Source organism: Aquarana catesbeiana, linkage group LG03 (assembly GCF_042186555.1).
Source record: "Aquarana catesbeiana isolate 2022-GZ linkage group LG03, ASM4218655v1, whole genome shotgun sequence".
NCBI classification, from domain to species: Eukaryota; Metazoa; Chordata; class Amphibia; order Anura; family Ranidae; genus Aquarana; species Aquarana catesbeiana.
Genome location: NC_133326.1, coordinates 14,001,264 through 14,026,972, shown reverse-complemented (window position 1 = coordinate 14,026,972; position 25,709 = coordinate 14,001,264). Strand labels below are relative to the sequence as shown.

At 44.5% G+C, this 25,709-nt stretch overlaps 1 protein-coding gene across 1 annotated transcript in view; it reads left to right on the top strand.

Moving 5' to 3' along the window:
* The window catches only part of ZWILCH (zwilch kinetochore protein), a 109,433-nt gene that overhangs the window by 27,005 nt on the left and 56,719 nt on the right, over positions 1 to 25,709 (top strand). The window contains exons 4-8 of the mRNA XM_073618294.1: positions 5,946 to 6,061; positions 10,140 to 10,342; positions 13,769 to 13,848; positions 14,545 to 14,694; positions 21,665 to 21,736. Of these exons, the coding sequence (XP_073474395.1) occupies positions 5,946 to 6,061; positions 10,140 to 10,342; positions 13,769 to 13,848; positions 14,545 to 14,694; positions 21,665 to 21,736 (621 nt within the window). The remainder of the gene's footprint in view (positions 1 to 5,945; positions 6,062 to 10,139; positions 10,343 to 13,768; positions 13,849 to 14,544; positions 14,695 to 21,664; positions 21,737 to 25,709) is intronic.

Here is a 25,709-nt window from a genome sequence, read left to right as displayed (position 1 = left end):
CGCTCAGCCGGAGAGCAGTCCGGCTCTCAATATAGTGCTCAGTTCACACACACGTTGAATGACTTATTCAATTGGAGCTGTGGAATGAAATAGTGACATAAGAAAAAAGGGGGGAGGAGGGAGAAAAATAAAAGTCTAGCAAAAAAGAAAGAAAAAGTATGGGATCATCTTGCAATGCGAGTGAAGATGGGGTCAGAATCTCAGCGTATCCCTTGGAAACCTTGAAAAATGGAAATCCGCAGCAGGTAATATGACCCCGAGGGTAAGTAAAGATTATTGATGGTAGATCCAAGTGGAAAGAGGGAAAATAGGAGGATTGGAACTTGCCGGTTAATTAAATCAAGTCACAGTACTTGGGGATACAGAGCTGCCATTTAGCCACGACCATCCAGCCAGGAGAGAGCTGCCTCAGGATCCATGAAGAAGTGAGCTCTTTCGCCATCGATCACTCGAAGCTTGCTAGGGTAAAGTAAGCTGAATTTTAATCCTTTGTCTCTCAAGCGTCTTCTTGCTTCCGTGAACGATCGGCGTCTTTGCTGTATCTCTGGGGAATAGTCGGGAAAGAGCATTATCTTTGCGTTGTTGAAGCGTAATTCTTGCTTCTCCCTGGCTGCAGCAAGCAGTTTATCCCGGTCCCTATAGTTAAGGAGCCTGAGGAGGAATGGTCTCGGCGGGGCTCCGGGTATAGGGGGAGCAGGGGGAACTCTGTGGGCCCTCTCCACTACATATGTGGGAGGCATGGCAGGGATATCCAGGAGAGAGAGGAGGAAGGATTCTGCAAATTCAGCTGGTTTAGACCCCTCTGCCCTCTCAGGGAGACCTATGACACGAATGTTGTTCCTCCTCAGTCTGTTCTCAGTGTCTATGGACTTTTCTTGCAGGGCTTTCACTTGCAATTGCAGGGCACGGAGGTCCCTGGAGTCAGCTCTGGTATCGTCCTCTAGCTGGGAAATGCGGCCTTCAGCCTCAGCAAACCGGGACCTAAATTTGTCCATGTCGTGCCTTATAAGGCTGACATCGGTGACTAGATGGTCTATCTTAACCATGACCGAGTCATTGCCCGTTTTTATGGCGGCTAGAAGCTCTGCATGTGAGGCTGCTTGTGCTGCAGACAGCTCAGAGAGGGTTTGTGTCTGTGTACCAGCCGACATTGTGGAGATAGGAGGCCTCGTGGACAAGATGGCGGCGGCCGAGGAGCGGGTATAGGCCGCGGATGATGAACGGGTCTTACCCGGAGGTGGCGGGGGGGTCCGCTTGGTGCTGAGGGACCTCTTGGACCCCAGGGTGCCGGATTAGGTGGAGGTAGGTGAGATTTTCGAGCTAGGATCGGTATCAGGATCTATGTGAGAGCGGAGCTCAGCCGCAGCACGTCTTCTCTCCTTCACATCCGGCCACGCCCCCCGAACCCTGCCTTTTTTGTATTTTTTTTTTTTTTCTTACTTTGAAAATGAGTGTATTTCATCAGTCAATCCCTATAGCTGCTGTTTTCTTTACTATTTCCTGTTCTTCATAAATCGCCATCCTGCTGATTTCAAAAGTGAAAAAACACATCCCTGGGTTGCCTTTAGATGTGCATGTCATTAGTCCATCCATGTAGCTGCTGTTTTCTTTACTATTTCCTGTTCTTCATAAATCGGCATCCCGCTGATTTCAAAAGTGAAAAAAAAACGCACTCCTGGGCTCCCTTTTTTAGATGTGCAATTTCCAGGGAAAGAGCACCATCCAGTGTGGCCATCAGGAAAAGAACATGCTTGTCTATAGGGATGCCGGGGATGTGTTCCTTCACCTCAGGCTTATCCCGCCTTGCGTTCTTTGCTCTTTGAGCATCTGTATGGGTGGCTACCAGGGGGTGATACCAAGAGAGACAAATGAATTGTAGACACAAATATAAAGGAAATGAATGCAGATGGAACAATTCTAAAGTACTTGTGAGAACTAAATGTAAACAGAATTTTAAACATGCAGGATGAATTGAAACCAGAAGCATATACCCTGTTTCCCCGAAAATAAGACCTAGGGTGATTGTCAGTGATGGCTGCAATATAAGCCCTACCCTGAAAATAAGATCTGCAAGGACTTTAACTAGGGCTTATTGGGGGGGGGGGGGGTAGGGCTTATATTGCAGCCATCAACGACAATCACACTAGATCTTATTTTCGGGGAAACACGGTATGTCATTTTAGGAGAAAGGAGAGCGAATGGCAAAGTCTATTCTTGTATTGTGCCACATCCAGTATTCAAGAAAAAGAGAAAGGTTTCCCCTAAGCGGACTTTTAAGGCAACTAATAGTGTCACATGTAAACATATGCAGGTATAGTAGTAGAAAAAGTTTTTATTGATAATTTATACATAAGAGCCCTTGCACACTGGGGCGGTTTGCAGGTGCTATTGCGCTAATAATAGCGCCTGCAAACCGCCCCGAAAGTGCCGCTACTTTCATTTCAGTGTGAAAGCCCCGAGGGCTTGCACACTGGAGCGATGCGCTGGCAGGACGGTAATAAAAGTCCTGCTAGCAGCATCTTCGGAGCGGTGTGTATACCGCTCCTTTACCGCTCCTGCCCATTGAAATCAATGGGATGGCGCGGCTATACCGCCGGCAATGCGCCTCTGCAGAGGCGCTTTGCGGTGGTATTTAACCCTTTCTCGGCCGCTAGCGGGGAGTAAAACCGCCCAGCTAGCGGCCGCATACCGACGGTAAAACGCCACTATTAATAGCGGCGTTTTACCGCCGACGCCGCCCCCCCGCCCCAGTGTGCAAGGGCTCTAATTAAAAAGACATATCGGAATGAAATATTGATTTATCTAGACAAAGTCAGCTAGTGTCACCGTGCTGAAGGGTATATGACAGAGCCTCCTTACACCCAACGCGTTTCGGGGTACAGTTTAATCCTCCTTCAGGGGTGCATAGAAAGGAAAAATTCATCTATAGCATAATTGAAAATATATATATATTAGGGCTGTTACTGATTAAAATTTTCGTGTTCGATTAATCGTTATTTGTTTTTTTAATCGACTAATTTCGATTAATTATAACGCACATACAGATCCAACTACTTTTAGCTGATCTCCTTGCATTGCAACTCTGCATTAGTCAGTGGTAAATGTGGTATACACTATATACAATCACCTGACACTAGTTAGTTTCCACCATCCATGACTTAACTTCACGGTTCACACAAATACGTTTTATATTCAAACTGTAGCACTGACGTCAGTCTTTTTTTTTTTTTTTTTTCCACAGTAGCGTGACAATCCCTCCACCTCCGGTCTTACTAATCACTCTCACCTTATGGCCTGGACCCCTGTGCAAACAGGTGGTCATGCAAGCGGGTATCAAAAGGGTGTTAACACGGACCATAAACTTCTCTCACGTCTCCTTAGATCTCAGCAAGGACGCCGGGTCATGGGTAGAAAGAAAAGATCTAAGTGCTCACCGCTTAAAGTGGTGTTCCACCCCAAAAAAACAAAATTCATAAATGTGCATGAAATCAAGTAAAAAAAATAAATTGGAGAAAATTTTTTATAAGTCATAATCTTTGGCATTTAGCAACATAAAAAACAAAAGCGTTTTATACAGTAGAACACCACTTTAAGTATAAGATTACATTTTTGTGTTCAAACACAAACTACTCACATAAAGATGATAAAAACGCAGCATGTAAAGCCGACAATCGTGTTAGTTCCGTAGGGCAGCAGCGGGTGACGTCATGTGTAGCTCCTCCCCCGTACGCGTTACATTCAATCAGAACTTCGACATCACCGGACTCCTCCCCCCTTCCCTTCGTTAGCAGACAGGGGCACTTGGGGAAGGGGGGGAGGAGTCCGGTGACGTCGATGTCCGTGATGTCACCGGACTCCTCCCCCCTCCCCTTCGTTAGCAGACGGGGGCACATGGGGAAGGGGGGAGGAGTCCGGTGACGTCGATGTCCGTGACGTCACCGGACTCCTCCCCCCTCCCCTTTGTTAGCAGACGGAGGCACTTGGGGAAGGGGGAGGAGTCCGGTGACGTCGATGTCCGTGACGTCACCGGACTCCTCCCCCCTCCCCTTCGTTAGCAGACGGAGGCACTTGGGGGAGGGGGGAGGAGTCCGGTGAAGTCGATGTCCGTGACGTCACCGGACTCCTCCCCCCTTCCCTTCGATAGCAGACGGAGGCATTGGGGAATGGGGGGAGGAGTCCGGTGACGTCACCGGATCTCCGATGGAACACCCTGAAGACCCGGAAGGCGGCGGAGAGGTGAGTACCGATCAAAAGAATTTTGATCGATCAAAAAAATGAATCGAGGAATTAATCTTTAATTTCCACAGCCCTAATGTAATCAGTTTCACATGTAGAAGATTGCAGTCATGGTACATAAAATACCAAACATTTTAATGATCCACTTACATAATGTTGAAGAGCAGGGTGATTTTCAATATTTCATTGTATAACATTAAAAAGATGAGTAGATAACACTAAAGAACTGTGCCGATGGGGTAGCTATCTCAAGGCCTATGGGCATCAAACACAGCAGATAAAAAAAAAATCTCTACACAAGAGATTTGATATTGTAAATGTCGTCCCCGGGGGAGAAAATTTTAATGTTATACAACGAAATATTGAAAATCATTAAACTGTACCCCGAAACGCGTTGGGTGTAAGGAGGCTCTCTCATCTACCCTTCAGCACGGTGACACTAGCTGACTTTGCCATAACCCTGATATCCCCGTTTTCGTGCGGCTACAAGATAAAAGTGGTCTCTGCGGCGGATTCGCCGCAAGATCACTTTTATCAGTGGCGGGAGAGGGGCCCGCCGCGATCCGGTGCCCTCCGCTGCTACCGACGGTTCCGGTAAGGGGCGGAGGGCACCGGATCGCGGCGGGAGAGGGGGGGCCCTCCCGATTAACATTAATCGCATCTGTCCTCTAGCTGTGCATGGAGACGAGTGAGGGGAAGATGGCGCCCACTCGTCTCCATGACACTGCTGGGCGGAAGCGATGTCAAAATGGCACTTTTGCCCATACGTCTTAAAGGCACATTTTTTTTCAATGTCATTTTTTTAAATGACTTTTTTTTTTTTTTCTATTGCATTTCAGTGTAAATATGAGATCTGATGTCTTTTTGACCCCCCAGATCTCATATTTAAGAGGACCTGTCATGCTTTTTTTTCTATTACAAGGGATGTTTACATTCCTTGTAATAGGAATAAAAGTGACAAATTTTTTTTAAACGGTGTAAAAATAAATAAAATAAAGTAAAATAAATTTAAAAAAAAAAAAAAAATTTTTTTTTAAACGCCCCGTCCCGACGAGCTCGCACGCAGAAGCGAACGCATACGTGAGTAGCGCCTGCATATGAAAATGGTGGTCAAACCACACGTGTGAGGTATCGCCGCGATCGTTGGAGCGAGAGCAATAATTCTAGCACTAGACCTCCTCTGTAACGCAAAACATGCAACCTGTAGAATTTTTTTAAACGTCGCCTATGGAGATTTTTGAGGGTAAAAGTTTGACGCCATTCCACGAGCGGGCGCAATTTTGAAGCGTGACATGTTGGGTATCAGTTTACTCGGTGTAACATTATCTTTCACAATATAAAAAAAAAATTGGGCTAACTTTACTGTTGTCTTATTTTTTTTTATTCAAAAAGTGAATTTTTTCCAAAAAAAAGCGCGCTTGTAAGACCGCTGCGCAAATACGGAGTGAAAAAAAGTATTGCAATGACTGCCATTTTATTCTCTAGGGTGTTAGGAAAAAAAAACAATATATAATGTTTGGGGGTTCTAAGTAATTTTCTAGCAAAAAAACCTGTTTTAAACATGTAAACACCTAAATTCCAAAACGAGGCTGGTCCTTAAGTGGTTAAAAGTCCGCTTAGGGGAAACCTTTCTCTTTTTCTATATGTCATTTTAGTGTTTTTACTTTTGGTTATGCTTTAAGTGATCTCCTGTACCTGTTCTTTTCCAGCCTTTCAAAGTAGATGAAGAGAATATGGACAAATCCCAGGACAGTTACAGCCATTCATTCAATGTCCCTGCGGAGGAGTCCTGCCTACCATTGCCGCTGTCCTCCATGAAAGCCAGGTATTTCTGTCATTTCATGGTTTCATTTTCCTGGTAATCTGAATTAGGGGACATGGCTGCCCTGTAGAATTCGTTTTCCTAGGCGTGCATCATGTGTATTCTGTTGCTCTTTGGTTAAATCCCAATCGTTGTTCATATACAATTTTGCTCAAAAGTTTGCATACCCTGGCAGACATTGTAAAATGTTGGCATTGATATTAAAAATAGGACTGATCATGCCAACAATCTGCCTATGTAAACAAGGCAGATTGCGTTCTATCAAAAGAGAAGGTATTGATCCTGTGTTCCTGCAAAGCAGGGACATGGGTCTTTGCCTTCCCCTAGTCTTTACCTTCCCCACAGTGAGTATGCACAGGCTAGGCACACAGTTAAAGGGGTTGTAAAGGTAAAAGTTTTTTCACCTTAATGCATTCTATGCATTAAGGTGAAAAAACTTCCGACAATACCACCCCCCCCCCCCCCCCCCCCCCGTTTTACTTACCTGACCCCTCGAAAGTCCCGCGCTTGCCCCCCGACATCCTCTTCGCCGCTCAGCCTGGCCGTTGATTGGCTAGAGTGGATGGATTGAAAGCAGTGCGGCCATTGGCTCACGCTGCTGTCAATCACATCCAATGACGCGGCGTGTCAGGGGGCGGGGACGAGTGATACAGTGAGCGGCTATGGCTGCCGGCTGTATCACGGGAGCGCGCCCGCAAGCACTCAACACCATGCGAGGGAGCTCACATGAAGGTGTTGAGTCCTTGCGGGGTGGGGGGGAGCCAAGAGAGCCGCCGAGGGACCCCAGAAGAGCAGGTTCAGGGCCACTCTGTGCAAAACGAGCTGCACAGTAGAGGTAAGTATAACATGTTTGTTATTTAAAAAAAAAATATATATATCTTTAGTGATCCTTTAACCCTTTGATCACCCCTGATGGTAACCCCTTCCCAGCCAGTGTCTTTAGTACAGTGACAGTGCACATTTTTTAATCAAAACTAAATACAGCGCTTGCAGTTGTGATAATATAACATTCCTGTGTTCAAAAACACAATAGAAAAAACAAGGGCCGATACACTGGATTTGTTACAGGATATTAAGAGAGTAAACCCCTGTGCATCAACGCGTTTCGCTGATCCGCTTCTTCAGGACACACGAGAGGGGGAATAGAAGAAAAACAGGCCTCGCTATACAAATAGAAAATTCATAGATAATAAATCATATTACATTACACATGTTGTTACTAACAGAAGCACATATATATCATTTATTTAACATGTATAGTATATTCACCTTGCCTGGGTCTGAATATACATGCGTTCGAGTCTCCCCAGGCGGGCACCGGAGTACAAGGAGAGGTCACACAGTGTCTGTCCCACAATAGGTATGAAAGAGGAAAACTGTAGGGTCAAATAGAATGGCCATAGTTAGTCTTAAAATTGTATAAAGTGTTCACTTCCCAGGGGTAGCAAATCTATGAAGAGACTACGGACTGAAGGTAATTCTCAATATAACGTGTAATCGCTACCTCTTTAAAAAAAGTAAATACAGTAGAACCTTGGATTGAGAGTAACTTGGTTTGAGAGCGTTTTGCATGACAAGCAACATTTTTTTTTATAAGTTTTGACCTGATAAACAATCGATGTCTTGATATACAAGTAGCGTCACAATTGAGTATAAAAGAGAAGAGAGGCGCCTCTAAGTGTAGCAATACGGTTACATTTAATGAAGGTACAACATTCAGCAACTCACATGGTTGATGATTAAAAGAGACACATCTAAGTATGCAGAGATCCGGGGTAAAGCTGTCCACATAGACCGTCCTCCTCACCGCCATCAATGTCGTCCCTTCCACACTGTGCTCCACGCCTCGCTTTCAGATCGCTCTTCTGCAGGGTAGTCTTCCCGGTAATGATTGCAAACCGACAGAGGTGAGAGCCGGCGGTGTGGAGGATGGTCTATGTGGACGGCTTTACCCCGGATGCCTGCATACTGAGATGTGCCTCTTTTAATCATCAACCATGTGAGTTGCTAAATGTTGTACCTTCATTAAATGTAACCATATTGCTACACCTAAGAGGCGCCTCTCTTCTCTTTTATACTCTAGTACCTTCTGGATTTTGCTTCTAATCCCCTTGTGGAGGCTTCCATTTGTGGATGGACATTTTATGGTTACACAACCTATCACATTGCTATAATCTTTTTATATGGACTATAAACTGACGGGCTTATGAATAAATGGTTGTGGAACGAATCATCTGAGTTTCCATTATTTCTTATGGGGAAATTCACTTTGATATACAAGTGCTTTGGATTACAAGCATGTTTCCGAAATCAATTATGCTCGTAGTCTAAGAGTCTAAGGTTTTACTGTATAGTATTTATAGGAACATAGATAGACGTGTAGATCCATATAGATAGATAGATATATATATATATATATATATATATATATATATATATATATATATGTGTATGTACATGAGTCTATCCTAAATAACCATATAGAAGTATACAAGTAGATATCCATGAGCTGTTATATATATATATAGTGATATCTTCACATACATAGTGTTAGAAAAATTAAATTACTTGGAATTACACAAGAATATGCTTGGGAATATCCATCAGTTTAAATGACACATAGATCATCCAGTTGCACCAGTAATGACATGCACGCTCCAGTAAAGATTGAATGGGGGGGTCATAAGGCTATCCCTCAATAGTAATCCTGCATTTATAGGGAACTTTAGGAAAAGCAGGCCCCACATATGGGTTCAAATTATATAGAAAGGAAAGGAGACTGTTCCATCAGTCCCACAAAGCCTGAAAAGAGCAAAGATAGGATAGGTTACTTTATAAGCAGGCCTTTAGAGTAAAGTAATAGGCGGGAGACGACATAAAGCAGATTGCTTACCAAACCATAGGATATGGTGAATGACCCAGGGAGACTCTGTGTGTGGTAGACACACTCACAGATCATCATAATGGGCCAATCACAGTGGCCCCTTACCATGTGATAAGCTGTGTCCAATCATAGCTGGTCACATGAAAACAGACTTGTCGGTTATTGGCAGTCTTTTCCTCACACAGAGATCCGGCAAGGCTCACCGGGCGAAGTGAGTACATTCTTTACACTGATAATCAGCGCAGCCCCATCAGTGCTGCCAATCAGTGCCACCTCATCAGTGCCCAATAGTGCTGCCTATCAGTGCCACATATCAATGCCTCCTCATCAGTGCCCAATACTGCTGCCTATCAGTGCCACATATCAGTGCCTCCTTATCTGTGCCCAATAGTGCTGCCTATCTGTGCCCGATAGTGCTGCCTATCTGTGCCCGATAGTGCTGCCTATCTGTGCCCGATAGTGCTGCCTATCTGTGCCACATATCAGTGCCTCCTCATCAGTGCCCAATAGTGCTGCCTATCAGTGCCACCTCATCAGTGCCCAATAGTGCTGCATATCAGTGCCTCCTTATCTGTGCCCAATAGTGCTGCCTATCTGTGCCCGATAGTGCTGCCTATCTGTGCCCGATAGTGCTGCCTATCTGTGCCACATATCAGTGCCTCCTCATCAGTGCCCAATAGTGCTGTCTATCAGTGCCACCTCATCAGTGCCCAATAGTGCTGCCTATCAGTGCCTCCTCATCAGTGCCCAATAGTGCTGCCTATCAGTGCCACATATCAGTGCCTCCTCATCAGTGCCCTGATTATCAGTGCAGGTTATCAGTGCAGCCTCCTCAGCGCCCATCCTAGCCGGCCTCATCCGCACACATCAATGAAGAAAAAAAAATTACTTATTTGCACAATTTTTTTTAACAGAAACTAAGAAAAGGGTGTTTTTTGTTTAGCAAAAAATAAAAACCCCAGTGGTGAGTAAATACTGCCAAAAGAAAGCTCTGTCTGTCTCAAAAAAATGATAAATTTGTCATATGGGTAGCATGACCGCGCAATTGTCATTCAAAGTGTGACAGCGCTGAAAGCTGGAAATTGGCCTGGGGCAGGAAGGGGGTAAAAGTGCCCAGGGTTGAAGTAGTTAAATAAAAGTGTAGTATTCATAGTGAATTCTAATGTAGTTTGTGTGTGTGTGTGTTACCTTTTGTAGGCAGCTACTTTCCAGCTATACTTTAACACACAACCCCAACATGGCTGAGCTGAGGAATGGGAGAGCAGTGGACGTTTTGCCTCAATTGTGGGTGCGATGTGACGGCACCGATCCAGAAGGGACATGTTGGCTTTCCGCTGAGCCTATTAAAACCAGCAGAAATGAGATCACAGGAATGGCCTTCCATAAAGTGACTTATGCAGGTATGTGAGACTCGTCCACCAAACTGGAGACTTAAATAAAGCCCCCAGATTTCCATCAGATTATTTCTCAAAAGAATCTGTGCAACGTCGCATGACCGCGCAACTGTCAGTTAAAGCGACGCAGTGCCGAATCGCAAAAAAGTGCTCTGGTCAGGAAGGGGGTAAATCCTTCCGGGGCTGAAGTGATTAACCTGGACTGTATAGGGCCAAGATTAGCCCTCTGAAAGTGAGATAACATTGGGGCATAAGCAATGCAATATAGTTATAATAAGATCCCCTATGTATTCATTTAGTACCGTATATACTCGAGTATAAGCTGAGTTTTTCAGCACATTTTTTTTGTGCTGAAAGTGCCCTCCTCGGCTTGTACTTGAGTCAAGCACTTTTCTGGTGCAAAGAATGACAGTTTCCGAACTGACTTTGGGGCCCCGTATCTCGGGACCACTGGGTGCTAGGAACCCCAGTGCAAACCCAGTGGAACTATCACTACAACATAGCCAAAGCTGGGGTTCCTAGCACCAAGTGGCCTCGAGATACGGGGCCCCAAAGTCGGTCAACTGTGTCCATCTGCAGCAATGTCATTTTGGGACCCTTTGGGTCCAGAGACCCCAAATTTTGGCTGCAGCTAGGGGGCATCTAGAAACCCTTAACTACCAAGTTTGAAGTTCGGGGGAACCTATGACTGCAAATGGGCACAGTGAGGCTACAAATGGGCACAGTGAGGCTACAAATGGGCATTGCTGACCCTCTTTTCCACTTACAGTAGCTGCACATTTCTCACCCTAGGCTTATACTCGAGTCAATAAGTTTTCCCAGTTTTGTGTGGTAAAATTAGGTGCCTCGGCTTATATTCAGGTCAGCTTATACTCGAATATATACGGTAAGTTTAAAAGTTACTGCTTTATATAAAAGAACTTGCCTTCATATGCTATTTGATCCGTGAACGAGGCATAAATGAAGAGCGTAAGTCTGCAGGTAAGAATAAAGAACAAATAGGGGAACAAAGCAATAAGTATACCACACCATTTGTATTTAAATGATGCCCTGTAAGTACATTGCATCGAGAAAGCGATCACTGAGCTAAATGAATCTACATGTCAGCAGTTTTGTGTTGTATAAGACTCCCAGGGACTCCAGCAGCGTGACTGAGGCTGCATGAGTCTCTTTATAGCCCTCCCCAGGGCGTCACGCTGTAATGACGCAGAGCAGGACGCTATGGAGGAAAAGCTACATCACAGAGAGAACGCCGCCCCTCCACCAAAACCCCGCCCCGCGCCAACGGCCGACAGATAGAGGGGCCACCACACACGCACACGAACTGGGGGGGCGTGCCGAGCTTGGTGATACCATCACATACATCTTCCGCCCCTCCGCAAACCGTGACAAAGTGGAAACTGACGTCCTACTGCAAAAGAGCAATCCAAATCCAAAATAAAAAATAAAAAATGTCTTCATCAGTTTAGGCCAATATGTATTCCTCTACATATTTTTGGTAAAAAATTGCAATAAGTGTATATTGATTGGTTTACGCAAAAGTTATAGCATCTACAAAATAGGGGATATATTTTTGCCATTTTTATTTATTTATTTTTTCACTAGAAATGGCGGAGATCATCAATTTTTAACGGGACTGCGACATTGCGGCAGACAGATCGGACACTTTTGACACTTTTTTGGGACCATTGACATTTATACAGCGATCAGAGCTAAAAATAGCCACTGATTACTGTATAAATGTCACTGGCGGAGAAGAGGTTAACACTAGGGGGCGATCAAGGGGCTACGTGTTCCCTAGGGAGGTGTTTCTAACTATGGGGAGGGGAGTGCAGTGACTGTAGGAGGAGAGAGATTGCTGTTCCTGATCACTAGGGTCAGCAGATCTCTCTCTACTTCCCTGACAGAACGGGGATCTGTTTGTTTAATGGAAAAGCAAGAAAAAAGCTGCACTTAAAGGATGCAAAAAATATATTGAAGGATAATAATACACGTGAAACCAAAGCAGCCAGCACCAAAAGGTTTAGTCTCGAACCTCACAATAATAAAAAATACAAAAAGATGCAGCGCTGAAAAAATATTTTTGGTGAAAGGAAATAAAGGAGATAACTAAGGCGCAGTCTCATCCACATAAATAACTAAATTATATACACAAAATGGTGAAGTGAACCAATGAGTGAAATTTAGGTGTATATCAATAGAATATATGAATGAACACTATATCCAAATAAATGATAAATTACAAGTATTGCAACAAGTAAATGATAAATATATAAAAAAATGTGTAAGAAGAGGACCCACAAGAATGAAATCCACAAGAGAAAAAATTATTTATGCTAAGAAAAGTGGCTTGAAAAAAGTGCCAAAAAGAAGCAGGTGAAGATGCAGATGAAGATAATCTTCTATGTCTTGTCACACCCAGGGTGCAAAATCAAATGTGCTTACCGGACCGTGATGACTGCTATTACGGCAGTCTCACTCAGCACAGGGAAATCGGTCTCCCCACAACCTTAGCGTACAGCAACCGTTAGCAGCAGATGATTCCCAAGGGTATAAAACAAAAACAATCCATAGTGTAATACGTCCAAGCAGTTGGTTTATTGAATAAAAGAATTGCACTTACAAGATCGCAGTATAAAAACAGCGGAATATTGCAGCATAAAAACTTCGGCGTCTCCGTCTGTAGCCTCCACTTCCTAGGTTCGTGTAAAGCCCATCCAAGAACGAACGTGATGATGTCGTAGGCTCCTCCCTACGCATTTCGTCACGATAGGACGTCGTCTGGGGATTGGCCAATCTGTTTGTTTACATTGACAGATCCCCGTTCTGGCTCTATGGAGCAATTGCGGGTGGCCGACGTACAATTACGGTGATTCGCGCAGCCGGGCCAACCAGCCACAGTGCAACTGTTAAGCGGTTAAAATTGTGTCTTCAGTGTTCTGTTCCTAGCTCCTGGAGACTCTTAACGATGCAAGTCATTAACCAATGGGACGCTATTATCCGGAATGAATATTTGGGCGAAAAATATTGTTACCCCGCTACTGTAAGGTGTGACTATAGGTATTTAATTATTTTTTTTTGTAACTAATAACGTTTTGTATATTTTTACTAGCTAATCTTCAAAGGTGTCTTTATTACCTACATTATCAGTCTGTCCTTTACAGCTGGCATATTTTTTTAATATTGACCATCTGATATCTATAGAACAAGGTCCAGTGTGCCCCCTGGTCAGGAGGGTACAATAGTCACCATATAAAGTCATTTTCAGACTACAGTAACTGTAATATCACAGCAGGGTTTATATATTTGCCACAGATTTGCCACTTTATATTCATGAACGGATATAATGCAATTCACTTATTAATTTGTCATAAATATTAATTAGAGAGGTTTTGTTGTACTCCTTGTACTAATCTTGTTGTTTATTCACAGGCCCGACCACAGACAAAACCTCATTCCCAAGCTTAGAAGCCCTGAAGAGATCACACAAAGAGAGACATCACTCATCCGCTGTGAGTTCCTGATTTTCATCGTTTACCAAGCGGCCTCTTTTGTATTTTTACCAGTGTCATAGATCGAATGAATTGCAAATTATTCTGGCTGTGGAGGATATCATTATTTAATTTCACATATACACAAGAGCTGTTCAAAATGTTTCCGCACTATGTATATTTTTTTTTATTCCAACAAATATATAAAAGTGCAGAAACTTTTGAACAACCCTTGCGTGTGTATATATGTATATAGGTGTGTGTGTGTATGTGTGTGTATATGTGTATGTGTATATATATATATATATATATATATATATATATATATATATATATATTATAATAATAATATATATAGGCGGAGCCACGCACAGCCTCGCTGCTTTCAAATGGTGACAGTGAGTGTGGGGAGAAGCCCCCCCTTCATCCGCTGTCACAGGCAGGGGAGTGCTGGTGGTGGGTGTAACATGCTCCTAAAGGTGAACCTATCCTTAAATCTGTGAAAGCATTTGTCAGTATAATAGTTTATCCAAACCCCTGGAACTTTCTTATGATGGACTGCTTATATAAAAAAAAAAAAAAAAAAAAAGAAATATGAAAGACGTGTGTGTGTGTGTATATATATAAAATATTTTAGTGTCTGCAGTAAATATTTAACATTTGTACACGGATTGCATCCTCTAATAATCTTTCCCATGCTTTCTTTTTCCTTCCTAGATGCAGACAAGAGGATTTGCTCAATATGACTTATTTAGCACAGTGGAAAGCTCTATTATAGAATCACAAACTAACGTCACAGTGGATTTCGTTTGGAACGGAGTGGACACGATCTTGCAGATCCCACCTTTGACCTCTGCGGCCACATTGGTATGGTATATCATTCAGCATAAATCATTCACTATACAGTAATACCTCGGTTTGCGAGTAACATGGTATACTAGCATTTTGAAAGACGAGCAAAATTTTGACTTGATATGCGAGCGGTACAATCCATGTAGTAAAACCACTGGTGTATGCAGTACTGCATGTGGCCAGAGGTTCGGGGGTGCTGGTGGCTCCCAGCGCTTCGTGGAGACACTCTCAGCTGGGTGAGGCATAATGTACGTCGGAGCACCCGGAAGTTTTAACAGTTCCCGAGTGTCTCTGAGCGTCTCCGAGTTCTCCAGGAAGCCCGGGAGACACCAGCGCCCCCACACCTCTAGCCACATACAGTACTGCATACACCAGCGCCCCCACACGTCTGGCCACATACAGTACTGCATACACCAGCACCCCGCACCTCTGGCCACCTACAGTACAGCATACACCAGCCCCCCGCACCTCTGGCCACATACAGTACTGCATACACCGGCGCCCCCACATGTCTGGCCACATACAGTACTGCATTCACCAGCGCCCCCGCACCTCTGGCCACATACAGTACTGCATTCACCAGCGCCCCCGCACCTCTGGCCACATACAGTACTGCATTCACCAGCGCCCCCGCACCTCTGGCCACATACAGTACTGCATTCACCAGTGCCCCCGCACCTCTGGCCAAATACAGTACTGCATACACCAGCCCCCTTGCACCTCTGGCCACATACAGTACTGCATACACCGGCGCCCCCGCACCTCTGGCCACATACATACTGCATACACCAGCACAGCGCCCCCGCACCTCTGGCCACATACAGTACTACATACACCAGCTCCCCCACACCTCTGGCCACATACAGTACTGCATACACCAGCGCCCCCGCACCTCTGGCCACATACAGTACTGCATACACCAGCGCCCCCGCACCTCTGGCCACATACAGTTATGCATACACCAGCGCCCCCACACCTCTTGCTACATGCAGTACTGCATACACCAGCGCCCCGCACCTCTGGCCACATGTAGTACTGCATACACCAGCGCCCCCGCACCTCTTGCCACATGCAGTACTGCATACACCAGCGGCCCCGCACCTCTGGCAACATACAGTACTGCATACACCAGCCCCCCGCACCTCTTGCCACATACAGTACAACATACACCAGCGCCCCCGCACCTCTGGCCACATCCAGTACAACATACACCAGCAGTGGTTGTGGAACAAATCATCTGAGTTTCCATTATTAACTATGGGGAAACTCGCTTTGATATACCAGTGCTTTAGATTACAAGCATGTTTCTGGAACGAATTATGCTCGTAATCCAATGTATTACTTTATATTAAACCTGGAAAAAGAAACATACAGTGTATTATTTTACCTTGTAAAGTGAAGCTCCACCCAAAAGGGGAAGCTCCGCTTGTTTGCTTCCTCCCCCCCTCCAGTGCCATATTTGGCACTTTTTTTTGGTGGGGGGTGGGTGGGTGTAACGGACACCTTTCAAAACAACACCGGTCCTAGAAGACAGTGGGACCAGTCAGAAAGCGCAGAGCGACTCGCGCATGCGCAGTAGGAAACGGGCTGTGAAGCTGCAAGGCTTTACTTCCTGCTTCCCTTAGTAATGATTCCGGCACCCGGAGCCGATGGACGAATTGGCTCGGGGTGCCGACATCGCTGGACTCCCTGGACAGGTAAGTGTCCTTCTATTAAGTCAGCAGCTACAGTATTTGTAGCTGCTGCCTTTTCATTTTTTTTCCCCCAAGGCTGGAACTCCTCTTTAATGCTGATGTCCTCCAAGTCCTCTAATTCTGTCACTCTCCCAGCAATATTATTGTGTCACTGGGAAAAAAAATGGCTGTTCATCCTCTTTGTTTCTCCAGCACTTCTGTAGCAATGCAAACCAATATTCAGACATGGATAGTTGGATGTGCCAAGTCTCTTTATTTAAAGGAGAAGTATGAGATATAAAAAAAAAAATAAACACCTTAATGCTTACCTCCATACTGTATAGAGCTGCACGATTCTGTCCAAAATGAGAATCACCATTTTTTTGCTTAGAATAAAAAGATCACGATTCTCGCGACGTAAAATCTTTCACATTATACAAAAAAAAAAAAATTGGGCTAACTTTACTGGTTAGTTTTTTTTTTTTTTTTTTCTTAATTCATTAAAGTAATTTTTTCAAAAAAAATTGCGTTTCAAAGACCGCTGCGCAAATACAGTGTGACATTAAAAAAAAAAAAAACAACCACCATTTTATTCTCTAGGGTCTCTACTAAAAAAATATATAATGTTTGGGGGTTCTAAGTAATTTTCTAAAAAAAAAATGATTTTAACTTGAAACCAACAGATGTCAGAAAAAGGTTTAGTGTTTAAGTGGTTAAACTTTCCTCATTTATACACAGGAAGTCTATTCCTTTGACAAATTGTTACAATGTTTATACTTAAGATCCACTGCTAAAGAATGTTGTGATTCTTGGCAGACTGCCCAGTTTTTTTTTCTTCCCTTTCTTTTGATGGCTGTGGCTTCAGAAGAGCAGAGAGAATTCTTTGTATATTAAGAATCGTGAAACATTTTGTCAAGATCGCAACGGGGAAAAAAATCGCGATAACAATTCTTGATTTATTAATCGTGCAGCTCTAATACAGTAGTATCGGTCTTGAGATGCAGCTGTCTCATGCCGCCTCCAAAGTCAACCATAGATGGTCCGAATCTCAGCTGGTTCCCGTTGAACCATGTATGGGCAGGCTGAATGTACCAAGTTGATCAATCGATCAACTTGGGTACAGCCAACCTGACGGATTTTTACGTGTGATTTTTGCTAGTGGCTGGTATAGCCGCTAGCAATAGTAACTGTCTCGCGGCGGGAGGGATTCCCATGCAACTCTAACCCGTGGTTGCAGGAAAGAAATTCGCTCTGTGTATGGCCTGTATTTGTCCAAGAACTGATCGATCACATGACCCCTGATCACTCAGTTCTCAGTCTGTTTGGAGTGGAGATCGGTGACTGTCAGTCTTTGTTCTCTGCTCTGCTCCTGCAGCACTTACTGGAGCGCCAGGCTGGGGAGGGGGTGGGTGCGACTGGCTCTTAGCTGCTCACTGAAAGGCAGAGCCAGCTATCGGGGCGGTGGGGTGGATCCTGACAATATTGTCAGGATCTTTCCAGAGCCTGCCGTGTCTCTGCCCCGTCAGCTAATAGTGGTCAACAACCCACTATCAGCTGACTCTGGGTCAATAGAGAACGAACGTGAGTGTACTGCTGTGACCACCAGGAGAAGTATAGCCAAAATAGCTTTGGTCATACTTCTCTTTAAAAACCTATAAAATGCATAAGATTGTGAGTGCCATTTATTTGTATTTTATTATTCTTTTAATAAAGAGTTTGCAGAATAAGTCTTCTGTTTATTCCTCTTCCATGATGATTGATATAGACTGAGTGTTGTATTCAAGTGAAATAACGATCCCTATTCATTCCTGTGGAGTCCCAACAGAGCTGAAGGAAGATAATAAAATCTGCTTGTTTTGACCATCTTAGTAACTCCTTGGCGCCGTGAGGCCGCATATTTGCGTGAAATGCGGTCAATACAGCTGTGCCGAGAGCCGTCACTGGCACCTAACTGAAAACACCCGATCGTTGCTTGCAATCTGGAGTTTTTGGATCATGTGACAGCCAATCACTGCAGTCACGTGATCGTAAGCTCCGCCTCCCGGCATCCTAAAGCTCTTAAAGGGCCGGGAGGCGCCGCCGTGAAGAGGTTAAATTAAATGGTCAATGGGCGTCGGGATTCTCCTCTATGTCCTCTACGTCCTAGGTGTTCCCGGGATACCGGTACCCTATTACATATATTTGGCAAAAAAAAAAAAAAAAAATGGTTTCTATGCAGAGTTGCACCAGATTTTGCACTCTGTTTTAGTTTTCAGTCTCAGCTTTAGTTAATCAACCCCAAAGCATCATTTGGTCTTTTAGTTTGAGTTTGGTTTGCTTGTGTCCTGCTAACATTAGGGATGCACAGATATATTGGCCAAAAATAGGGTTATCAGCATTTTGCCCGTAGAAATTCTCCTTGACTTCAATGCAAAATAGTGTCCCATTGGCCCCCTATTGCCTTCAATGCAAAAATGCCCCCTATTGCCTTCAGTGCACAAATGCCCCCTATTGCCTTCAATGCAAAAATGGCCCCCTATCGCCTTCAGTGCAAAAATGCCCCCTATTGCCTTCAATGCAAAAATGCCCCCTATCGCCTTCAGTGCACAAATGCCCCCTATCGCCTTCAGTGCAAAAATGCCCCCTATCGCCTTCAGTGCAAAAATGCCCCCTATTGCCTTCAGTGCAAAAATGCCCCCTATCGCCTTCAATGCAAAAATGCCCCCTATCGCCTTCAATGCAAAAATGCCCCCTATCGCCTTCAATGCAAAAATGCCCCCTATCGCCTTCAATGCAAAAATGCCCCCTATCGCCTTCAATGCAAAAATGCCCCCTATCGCCTTCAATGCAAAAATGCCCCCTATCGCCTTCAATGCAAAAATGCCCCCTATCGCCTTCAGTGCAAAAATGCCCCCTATCGCCTTCAGTGCAAAAATGCCCCCTATCGCCTTCAGTGCAAAAATGCCCCCTATCGCCTTCAGTGCAAAAATGCCCCCTATTGCCTTCAGTGCAAAAATGCCCCCTATCGCCTTCAGTGCAAAAATGCCCCCTATCGCCTTCAATGCAAAAATGCCCCCTATCGCCTTCAATGCAAAAATGCCCCCTATCGCCTTCAATGCAAAAATGCCCCCTATCGCCTTCAGTGCAAAAATGCCCCCTATCGCCTTCAGTGCAAAAATGCCCCCTATCGCCTTCAGTGCAAAAATGCCCCCTATTGCCTTCAGTGCAAAAATGCCCCCTATTGCCTTCAGTGCAAAAATGCCCCCTATCGCCTTCAGTGCAAAAATGCCCCCTATCGCCTTCAGTGCAAAAATGCCCCCTATCGCCTTCAGTGCAAAAATCGCGTCCTATCGCCTTCAGTGCAAAAATCGCGTCCTATTGCCTTCAGTGCAAAAATCGCGTCCTATTGCCTTCAATGCAAAAATCGCGTCCTATTGCCTTCAATGCAAAAATCGCGTCCTATTGCCTTCAATGCAAAAATCGCGTCCTATTGCCTTCAGTGCAAAAATCGCGTCCTATTGCCTTCAATGCAAAAATGCCCCCTATTGCCTTCAGTGCAAAAATGCCCCCTATTGCCTTCAGTGCAAAAATGCCCCCTATTGCCTTCAGTGCAAAAATGCCCCCTATTGCCTTCAGTGCAAAAATGCCCCCTATTGCCTTCAGTGCAAAAATGCCCCCTATTGCTTTCGATGCAAAAATCGCGTCCTATTGCCTTCGATGCAAAAATCGCATCCTATTGCCTTTGATGCAAAAATCGCGTCCTATCGCCTTCAGTGCAAAAATCGCGTCCTATTGCCTTCAGTGCAAAAATCGCGTCCTATTGCCTTCAATGCAAAAATCGCGTCCTATTGCCTTCAATGCAAAAATCGCGTCCTATTGCCTTCAATGCAAAAATCGCGTCCTATTGCCTTCAGTGCAAAAATCGCGTCCTATTGCCTTCAGTGCAAAAATGCCCCCTATTGCCTTCAGTGCAAAAATGCCCCCTATTGCCTTCAGTGCAAAAATGCCCCCTATTGCCTTCGATGCAAAAATCGCGTCCTATTGCCTTCGATGCAAAAATCGCGTCCTATTGCCTTTGATGCAAAAATCGCGTCCTATTGCCTTTGATGCAAAAATCGCGTCCTATTGCCTTCGATGCAAAAATCGCGTCCTATTGCCTTCGATGCAAAAATCGCGTCCTATTGCCTTCGATGCAAAAATCGCGTCCTATTGCCTTCGATGCAAAAATCGCGTCCTATCGCTTTCAATGCAAAAATGCCCCCTATTGCCTTCAGTGCAAAAATGCCCCCTATTGCCTTCAGTGCAAAAATGCCCCCTATTGCCTTCAGTGCAAAAATGCCCCCTATCGCCTTCAGTGCAAAAATGCCCCCTATCGCCTTCAATGCAAAATTGCCTCCTAATGACTTCAATGCAAAATCGCCTCCTATTGACTTCAATGCAAAATCGCCTCCTATTGACTTCAATGCAAAATCGCGTCCTATTGACTTCAATGCAAAATCGCGTCCTATTGACTTCAATTCAAAATCGCGTCCTATTGACTTCAATTCAATATCGCGTCCTATTGACTTCAATTCAAAATCGCGTCCTATTGACTTCAATTCAAAATCGCGTCCTATTGACTTCAGTGCAAAATCGCCTCCTATTGACTTCAATGCAAAATCACCTCCCATTGACTTCAATGCGAAAACAGCAGCCACATTAATAACGTTTCATTTTTTTTTTTATCCTATGTGTCCATGTTTTTGGATGTTTATCAGCAGTGCAATTTATGGGCTGTTTTCTGAACGCCATAAAATCGGATTCGGGAGTCGTTTTTCTGACCACAAAAAACGCCAAACTCTGATAAACCCGCTAGAAAACGCTAATAAACACTATTGCAAAAATGTCAACGTTGAAAGACTCACTGCAAAGCTCCTGCCGTTTTTATAAAGCTATATAACGCCCAGTGTGCATGGAGCCTAAAGCAGCTCTTCAGTCTGTTTAAAAAAAAAAAATGAAAGTCGGCTACAAATACTGGAGCTGCTGACTTTCAATAAAAGGAGACTTACCTGGGAATCCAGCGATGTCCTCACCTGGGCTGGTTCTTTGCTGGTCTTTGGGTCCCTGGAGCTGGCATGTCGCTGTGGGAAGCCGGCTGTGACTCCTTGCGGGCTTCACTTCCGTCTCCCCACTGCGCATGCGCAAGCCAAGCCTGTGCTGTGTGAATGTTCCCTTAGCTTTCTGGTTTAAGGCAAACTCTGTTGTAATAGATCAAAATATGTACTCACCATTATTACACCGTGCTTTCTCTCTTGATTTTCCAACATGCCTTCCTTTTCTTTTTCATTTTATAGAACATCATGGTAGAATCCGGAGATCCCAGAAGTCCTGTCTACCCCGTGTATAAAGAGCTTGAGTTTTTACTGGTAGGCGTACTTCCCTTTCTCTCTGTGATGGTGGGGGTTAACAGTAAGAGGTAGGAGTCTCTTAGCAACGTCCTAGCAACAAGGCAGGATTGTATAATGCCGTCTCTGGGAGTTTTTCAGTCAGGCTTTAGGAGGCAAGTAAATGGCTTATACCTATAGCAAGGACATTTTTCAACTTTGATCAAAGCTGCAAAGTTTTTTTTTTTTGTCTACAGACACCCCTCACCTGCATAGGAATTTTTTTTTTTTTTTAGGAAAGGGGAACTATGACTTTAAAGTGTTACTAAACTCAGGAGCCTGCAGTCACTATATTTGGTCTCTTACAGTACACAGAACATGGAAATGTAATAGTTTTAGTAAATATAAACGGCTAAATACGTTTTCTCATCAACAATATATAGCAGTCTTGTGACTTCTATGAGTGTCTGGTAAAGCTTGTAGGAGGAGTTTTCATTCTGCACTGACTGTCCTATGAGGCTGCAGGACCCCCTGACCCTCTGGACAGTGCTGATTGGCCCTGTGCTGATCACATGCACCCACTCAAAAAAAAAAAAAAAATCTCTCCATAAATACACACCAAACTGAGTATGTGCAAGCCTGTACCCTGGCTCTGTATTATCAGGAAATACAGTGGGGCAAAAAAGTATTTAGTCAGCCACCAATTGTTCTCCCACATAAAAAGATGAGAGAGGCCTGTAATTGTCATCATAGGTATACCTCAACTATGAGAAACAAAAATGTGGAAACAAATCCAGACAATCACATTGTCTGATTTTTGAAAGAATTTATTTGCAAATTATGGTGGAAAATAAGTATTTGGTGAATATGAAAAGTTCATCTCAACACTTTGTTATATATCCTTTGTTGGCAATGACAGAGGTCAAACGTTTTCTGTAAGTCTTCACAAGGTTGTCACACACTGTTGCTGGTATGTTGGCCCATTCCTCCATGCAGATCTCCTCTAGAGCAGTGATGTTTTGGGGCTGTCGCTGGGCAACACGGACTTTCAACTCCCTCCAAAGGTTTTCTATGGGGTTGAGATCTGGAGACTGGCTAGGCCACTCCAGGACCTTGAAATGCTTCTTACGAAGTCACTCCTTCGTTGCCCGGGCGGTGTGTTTGGGATCATTGTCATGCTGAAAGACCCAGCCACGTTTCATCTTCACTGCCCTTGCTGATGGGAGGAGGTTTGCACTCAAAGTCCCACGATACATGGCCCCATTCATTCTTTCATGTACACGGATCAGTCGTCCTGTTCCCTTTGCAGAGAAACAGCCCCAAAGCATGATGTTGCCACCCCCATGCTTCACAGTAGGTATGGTGTTCTTTGGTTGCAACTCAGCATTCTCTCTCCTCCAAACACGTCGAGTTGTGTTTCTACCAAACAGTTGTACTTTGGTTTCATCTGACCATATGACATTCTCCCAATCCTCTTCTGGATCATCCAAATGCTCTCTAGCAAACCTCAGACGGGCCCAGACATGTACTGGCTTAAGCAGGGGGACACGTCTGGCACTGCAGGATCTGAGTCCCTGGTGGCGTAGTGTGTTACTGATGGTAGCCTTTGTTACGTTGGTCCCAGCTCTCTGCAGGTCATTCACTAGGTCCCCCCGTGTGGTTCTGGGATTTTTGCTCACCGTTCTTGTGATCATTTTGACCCCACGGGGTGAGATCTTGTGTGGAGCCCCAGATCAAGGGAGATTATCAGTGGTCTTGTATGTCTTCCATTTTCTAATTATTGCTCCCACAGTTGATTTCTTCACACCAAGCTGCTTGCCTATTGCAGATTCAGTCTTCCCAGCCTGATGTTGGTCTACAATTTTGTTTCTGGTGTCCTTCAACAGCTCTTTGGTCTTCACCATAGTGGAGTTTGGAGTGTGACTGTTTGAGGTTGTGGACAGGTGTCTTTTATACTGATAACAAGTTCAAACAGGTGCCATTAATACAGGTAATGAGTGGAGGACAGAGGAGCCTCTTAAAGAAGAAGATACAGGTCTGTGAGAGCCGGAAATCTTGCTTGTTTGTAGGGGACCAAATACTTATTTTCCACCATAATTTGCAAATAAATTCCTTCAAAAATCAGACAATGTGATTGTCCGGATTTGTTTCCACATTTTGTCTCTCATAGTTGAGGTATACCTATGATGACAATTACAGGCCTCTCTCATCTTTTTAAGTGGGAGAACTTGCACAATTGGTGGCTGACTAAATACTTTTTTTGCCCCACTGTATATTGGGGACAGTGGAAGAAGGGGAGGTTCAGAGAAGACGGGATCACATAGCCTTTTTACACAATGCGGATGATTAACCGCTTAGGTTCCACAGTGAGTATAACAAGCATGCTTTACCGCATATACAGACTGATTTTACTGTTGTGGGTTTAGTAACACTTTAAGATCTCCATGAAAGTGTACTTGGTTGTAACTGATCAAGATTAGCTTTTTTGGGCTTCAAGTCAAATTTTTTGTTGGCCAGTCAGGGGATTATGGCGCTGATATGTGTATTGTGTGTGCGTGTGTGTGTGGTTTTCCTTCTAGGGGGTTTCTTGGCACCCATAATAGGAGGTGTCACTGATATTCTCCCCCCTCCTCCCCCCCATCTCAATTACTTTTCTTGGGAATGGGTGGGTTCTGGAAGGGATACCCCTTGGTTTACCCTGATTTATGGTATAACTCCGTACTGACTATCTCTTTTACGATGGTGCTTCTTATTTTGTTTTTCTATTGTTTATTGACTGTTTTCTTGTTTTCTGTTTATGGAAAAGAAATTTAAACAAACGCCTATTAAAAAAAAAAAAAAAAAGAAAAAAGATCTCCATGAAAGGGTTGAGGCAGGATGAAGCATCCTTCCAGAGTAGATCAGGCCCAAGCAGGAGTTTGTAGGGTCACAGGATCAGCAAAACCGCAGATCTCGCAAGCAGAGCTCTGCACACTCACATCCTACACTGTAGCACACGGGTGTGCAGAGCTCCTCTTGCTAGATCTGTTTTGCTGATTCTGTGACCCAACAAACACCTGCTTGATCTACTCCAGAGGGATCCCTCATCCTGCCTGAACATGTCACCACCCAAAAAAATCCACAGACGCTGGGGCTAAATTGGATCGTCTTTGTCGGCAAGATCAAGATGCTTCTAGGGAAGATGGCGGCATTGCAGCAGGAGAGACCGACTCAGTGGGAAGTTATATAGCTAAGGTACTAGAAGCCATCTCGTCTTGTCAAACCACGCTGATGACAAAAACTGAAGAGGTGAAAGTTCATATATCACTTATCCGTCAAAACTTGCAGAAACTCCAGGAACGGGTCAACCACATGCCAGCAAGGCAAGACGATATGGAGAATAGACTCAGAAGATGCAACCACAGTTTTATTAGGCTTCCGGAAGGAGCTGAAGGAAGACACCCGATGACGTTCCTGGAGCAATTACTCAACACTACTTATGGCTGTGAGGCCTTCTCCCTCACTTTTGCGGTAGAGAGGGCTCACCGAATGCCGGCAAGGCAAGACAATATGGAGAATAGGCTCAGAAGATGCAACTACCGTTTCATTGGGCTTCCAAAAGGGGCTGAAGGAAGAAACCCGATGACGTTCCTGGAGCAATTACTCAACAATACTTATGGCTGCGAGGCCTTCCCCCTCACTTTTGCGGTAGAAAGGGCTCACCGCATGCCGGCAAGGCAAGACGATATGGAGAATAGGCTCAGAAGATGCAACCACTGTTACATTGGGCTTCCCAAAGGAGCTGAATGAAGAGACCAGACGACGTTCCTGGAGCAACTACTCAACACTACTTAAAGTGTAAGTAAACCCTCCTGTTGTTTTCAGCCAAGGAAGCTGCCATCTTTGCCTCTGCTTAATCTACAACTGCCATGATGCTGCAAATGTGATCAATTATGACACCAGCCATTGGATGGTTTGACAGTTTGGTTGAGAGCACAACCAATGGGAGTGCTGCATTTCCGGCACGTGCCGGAAA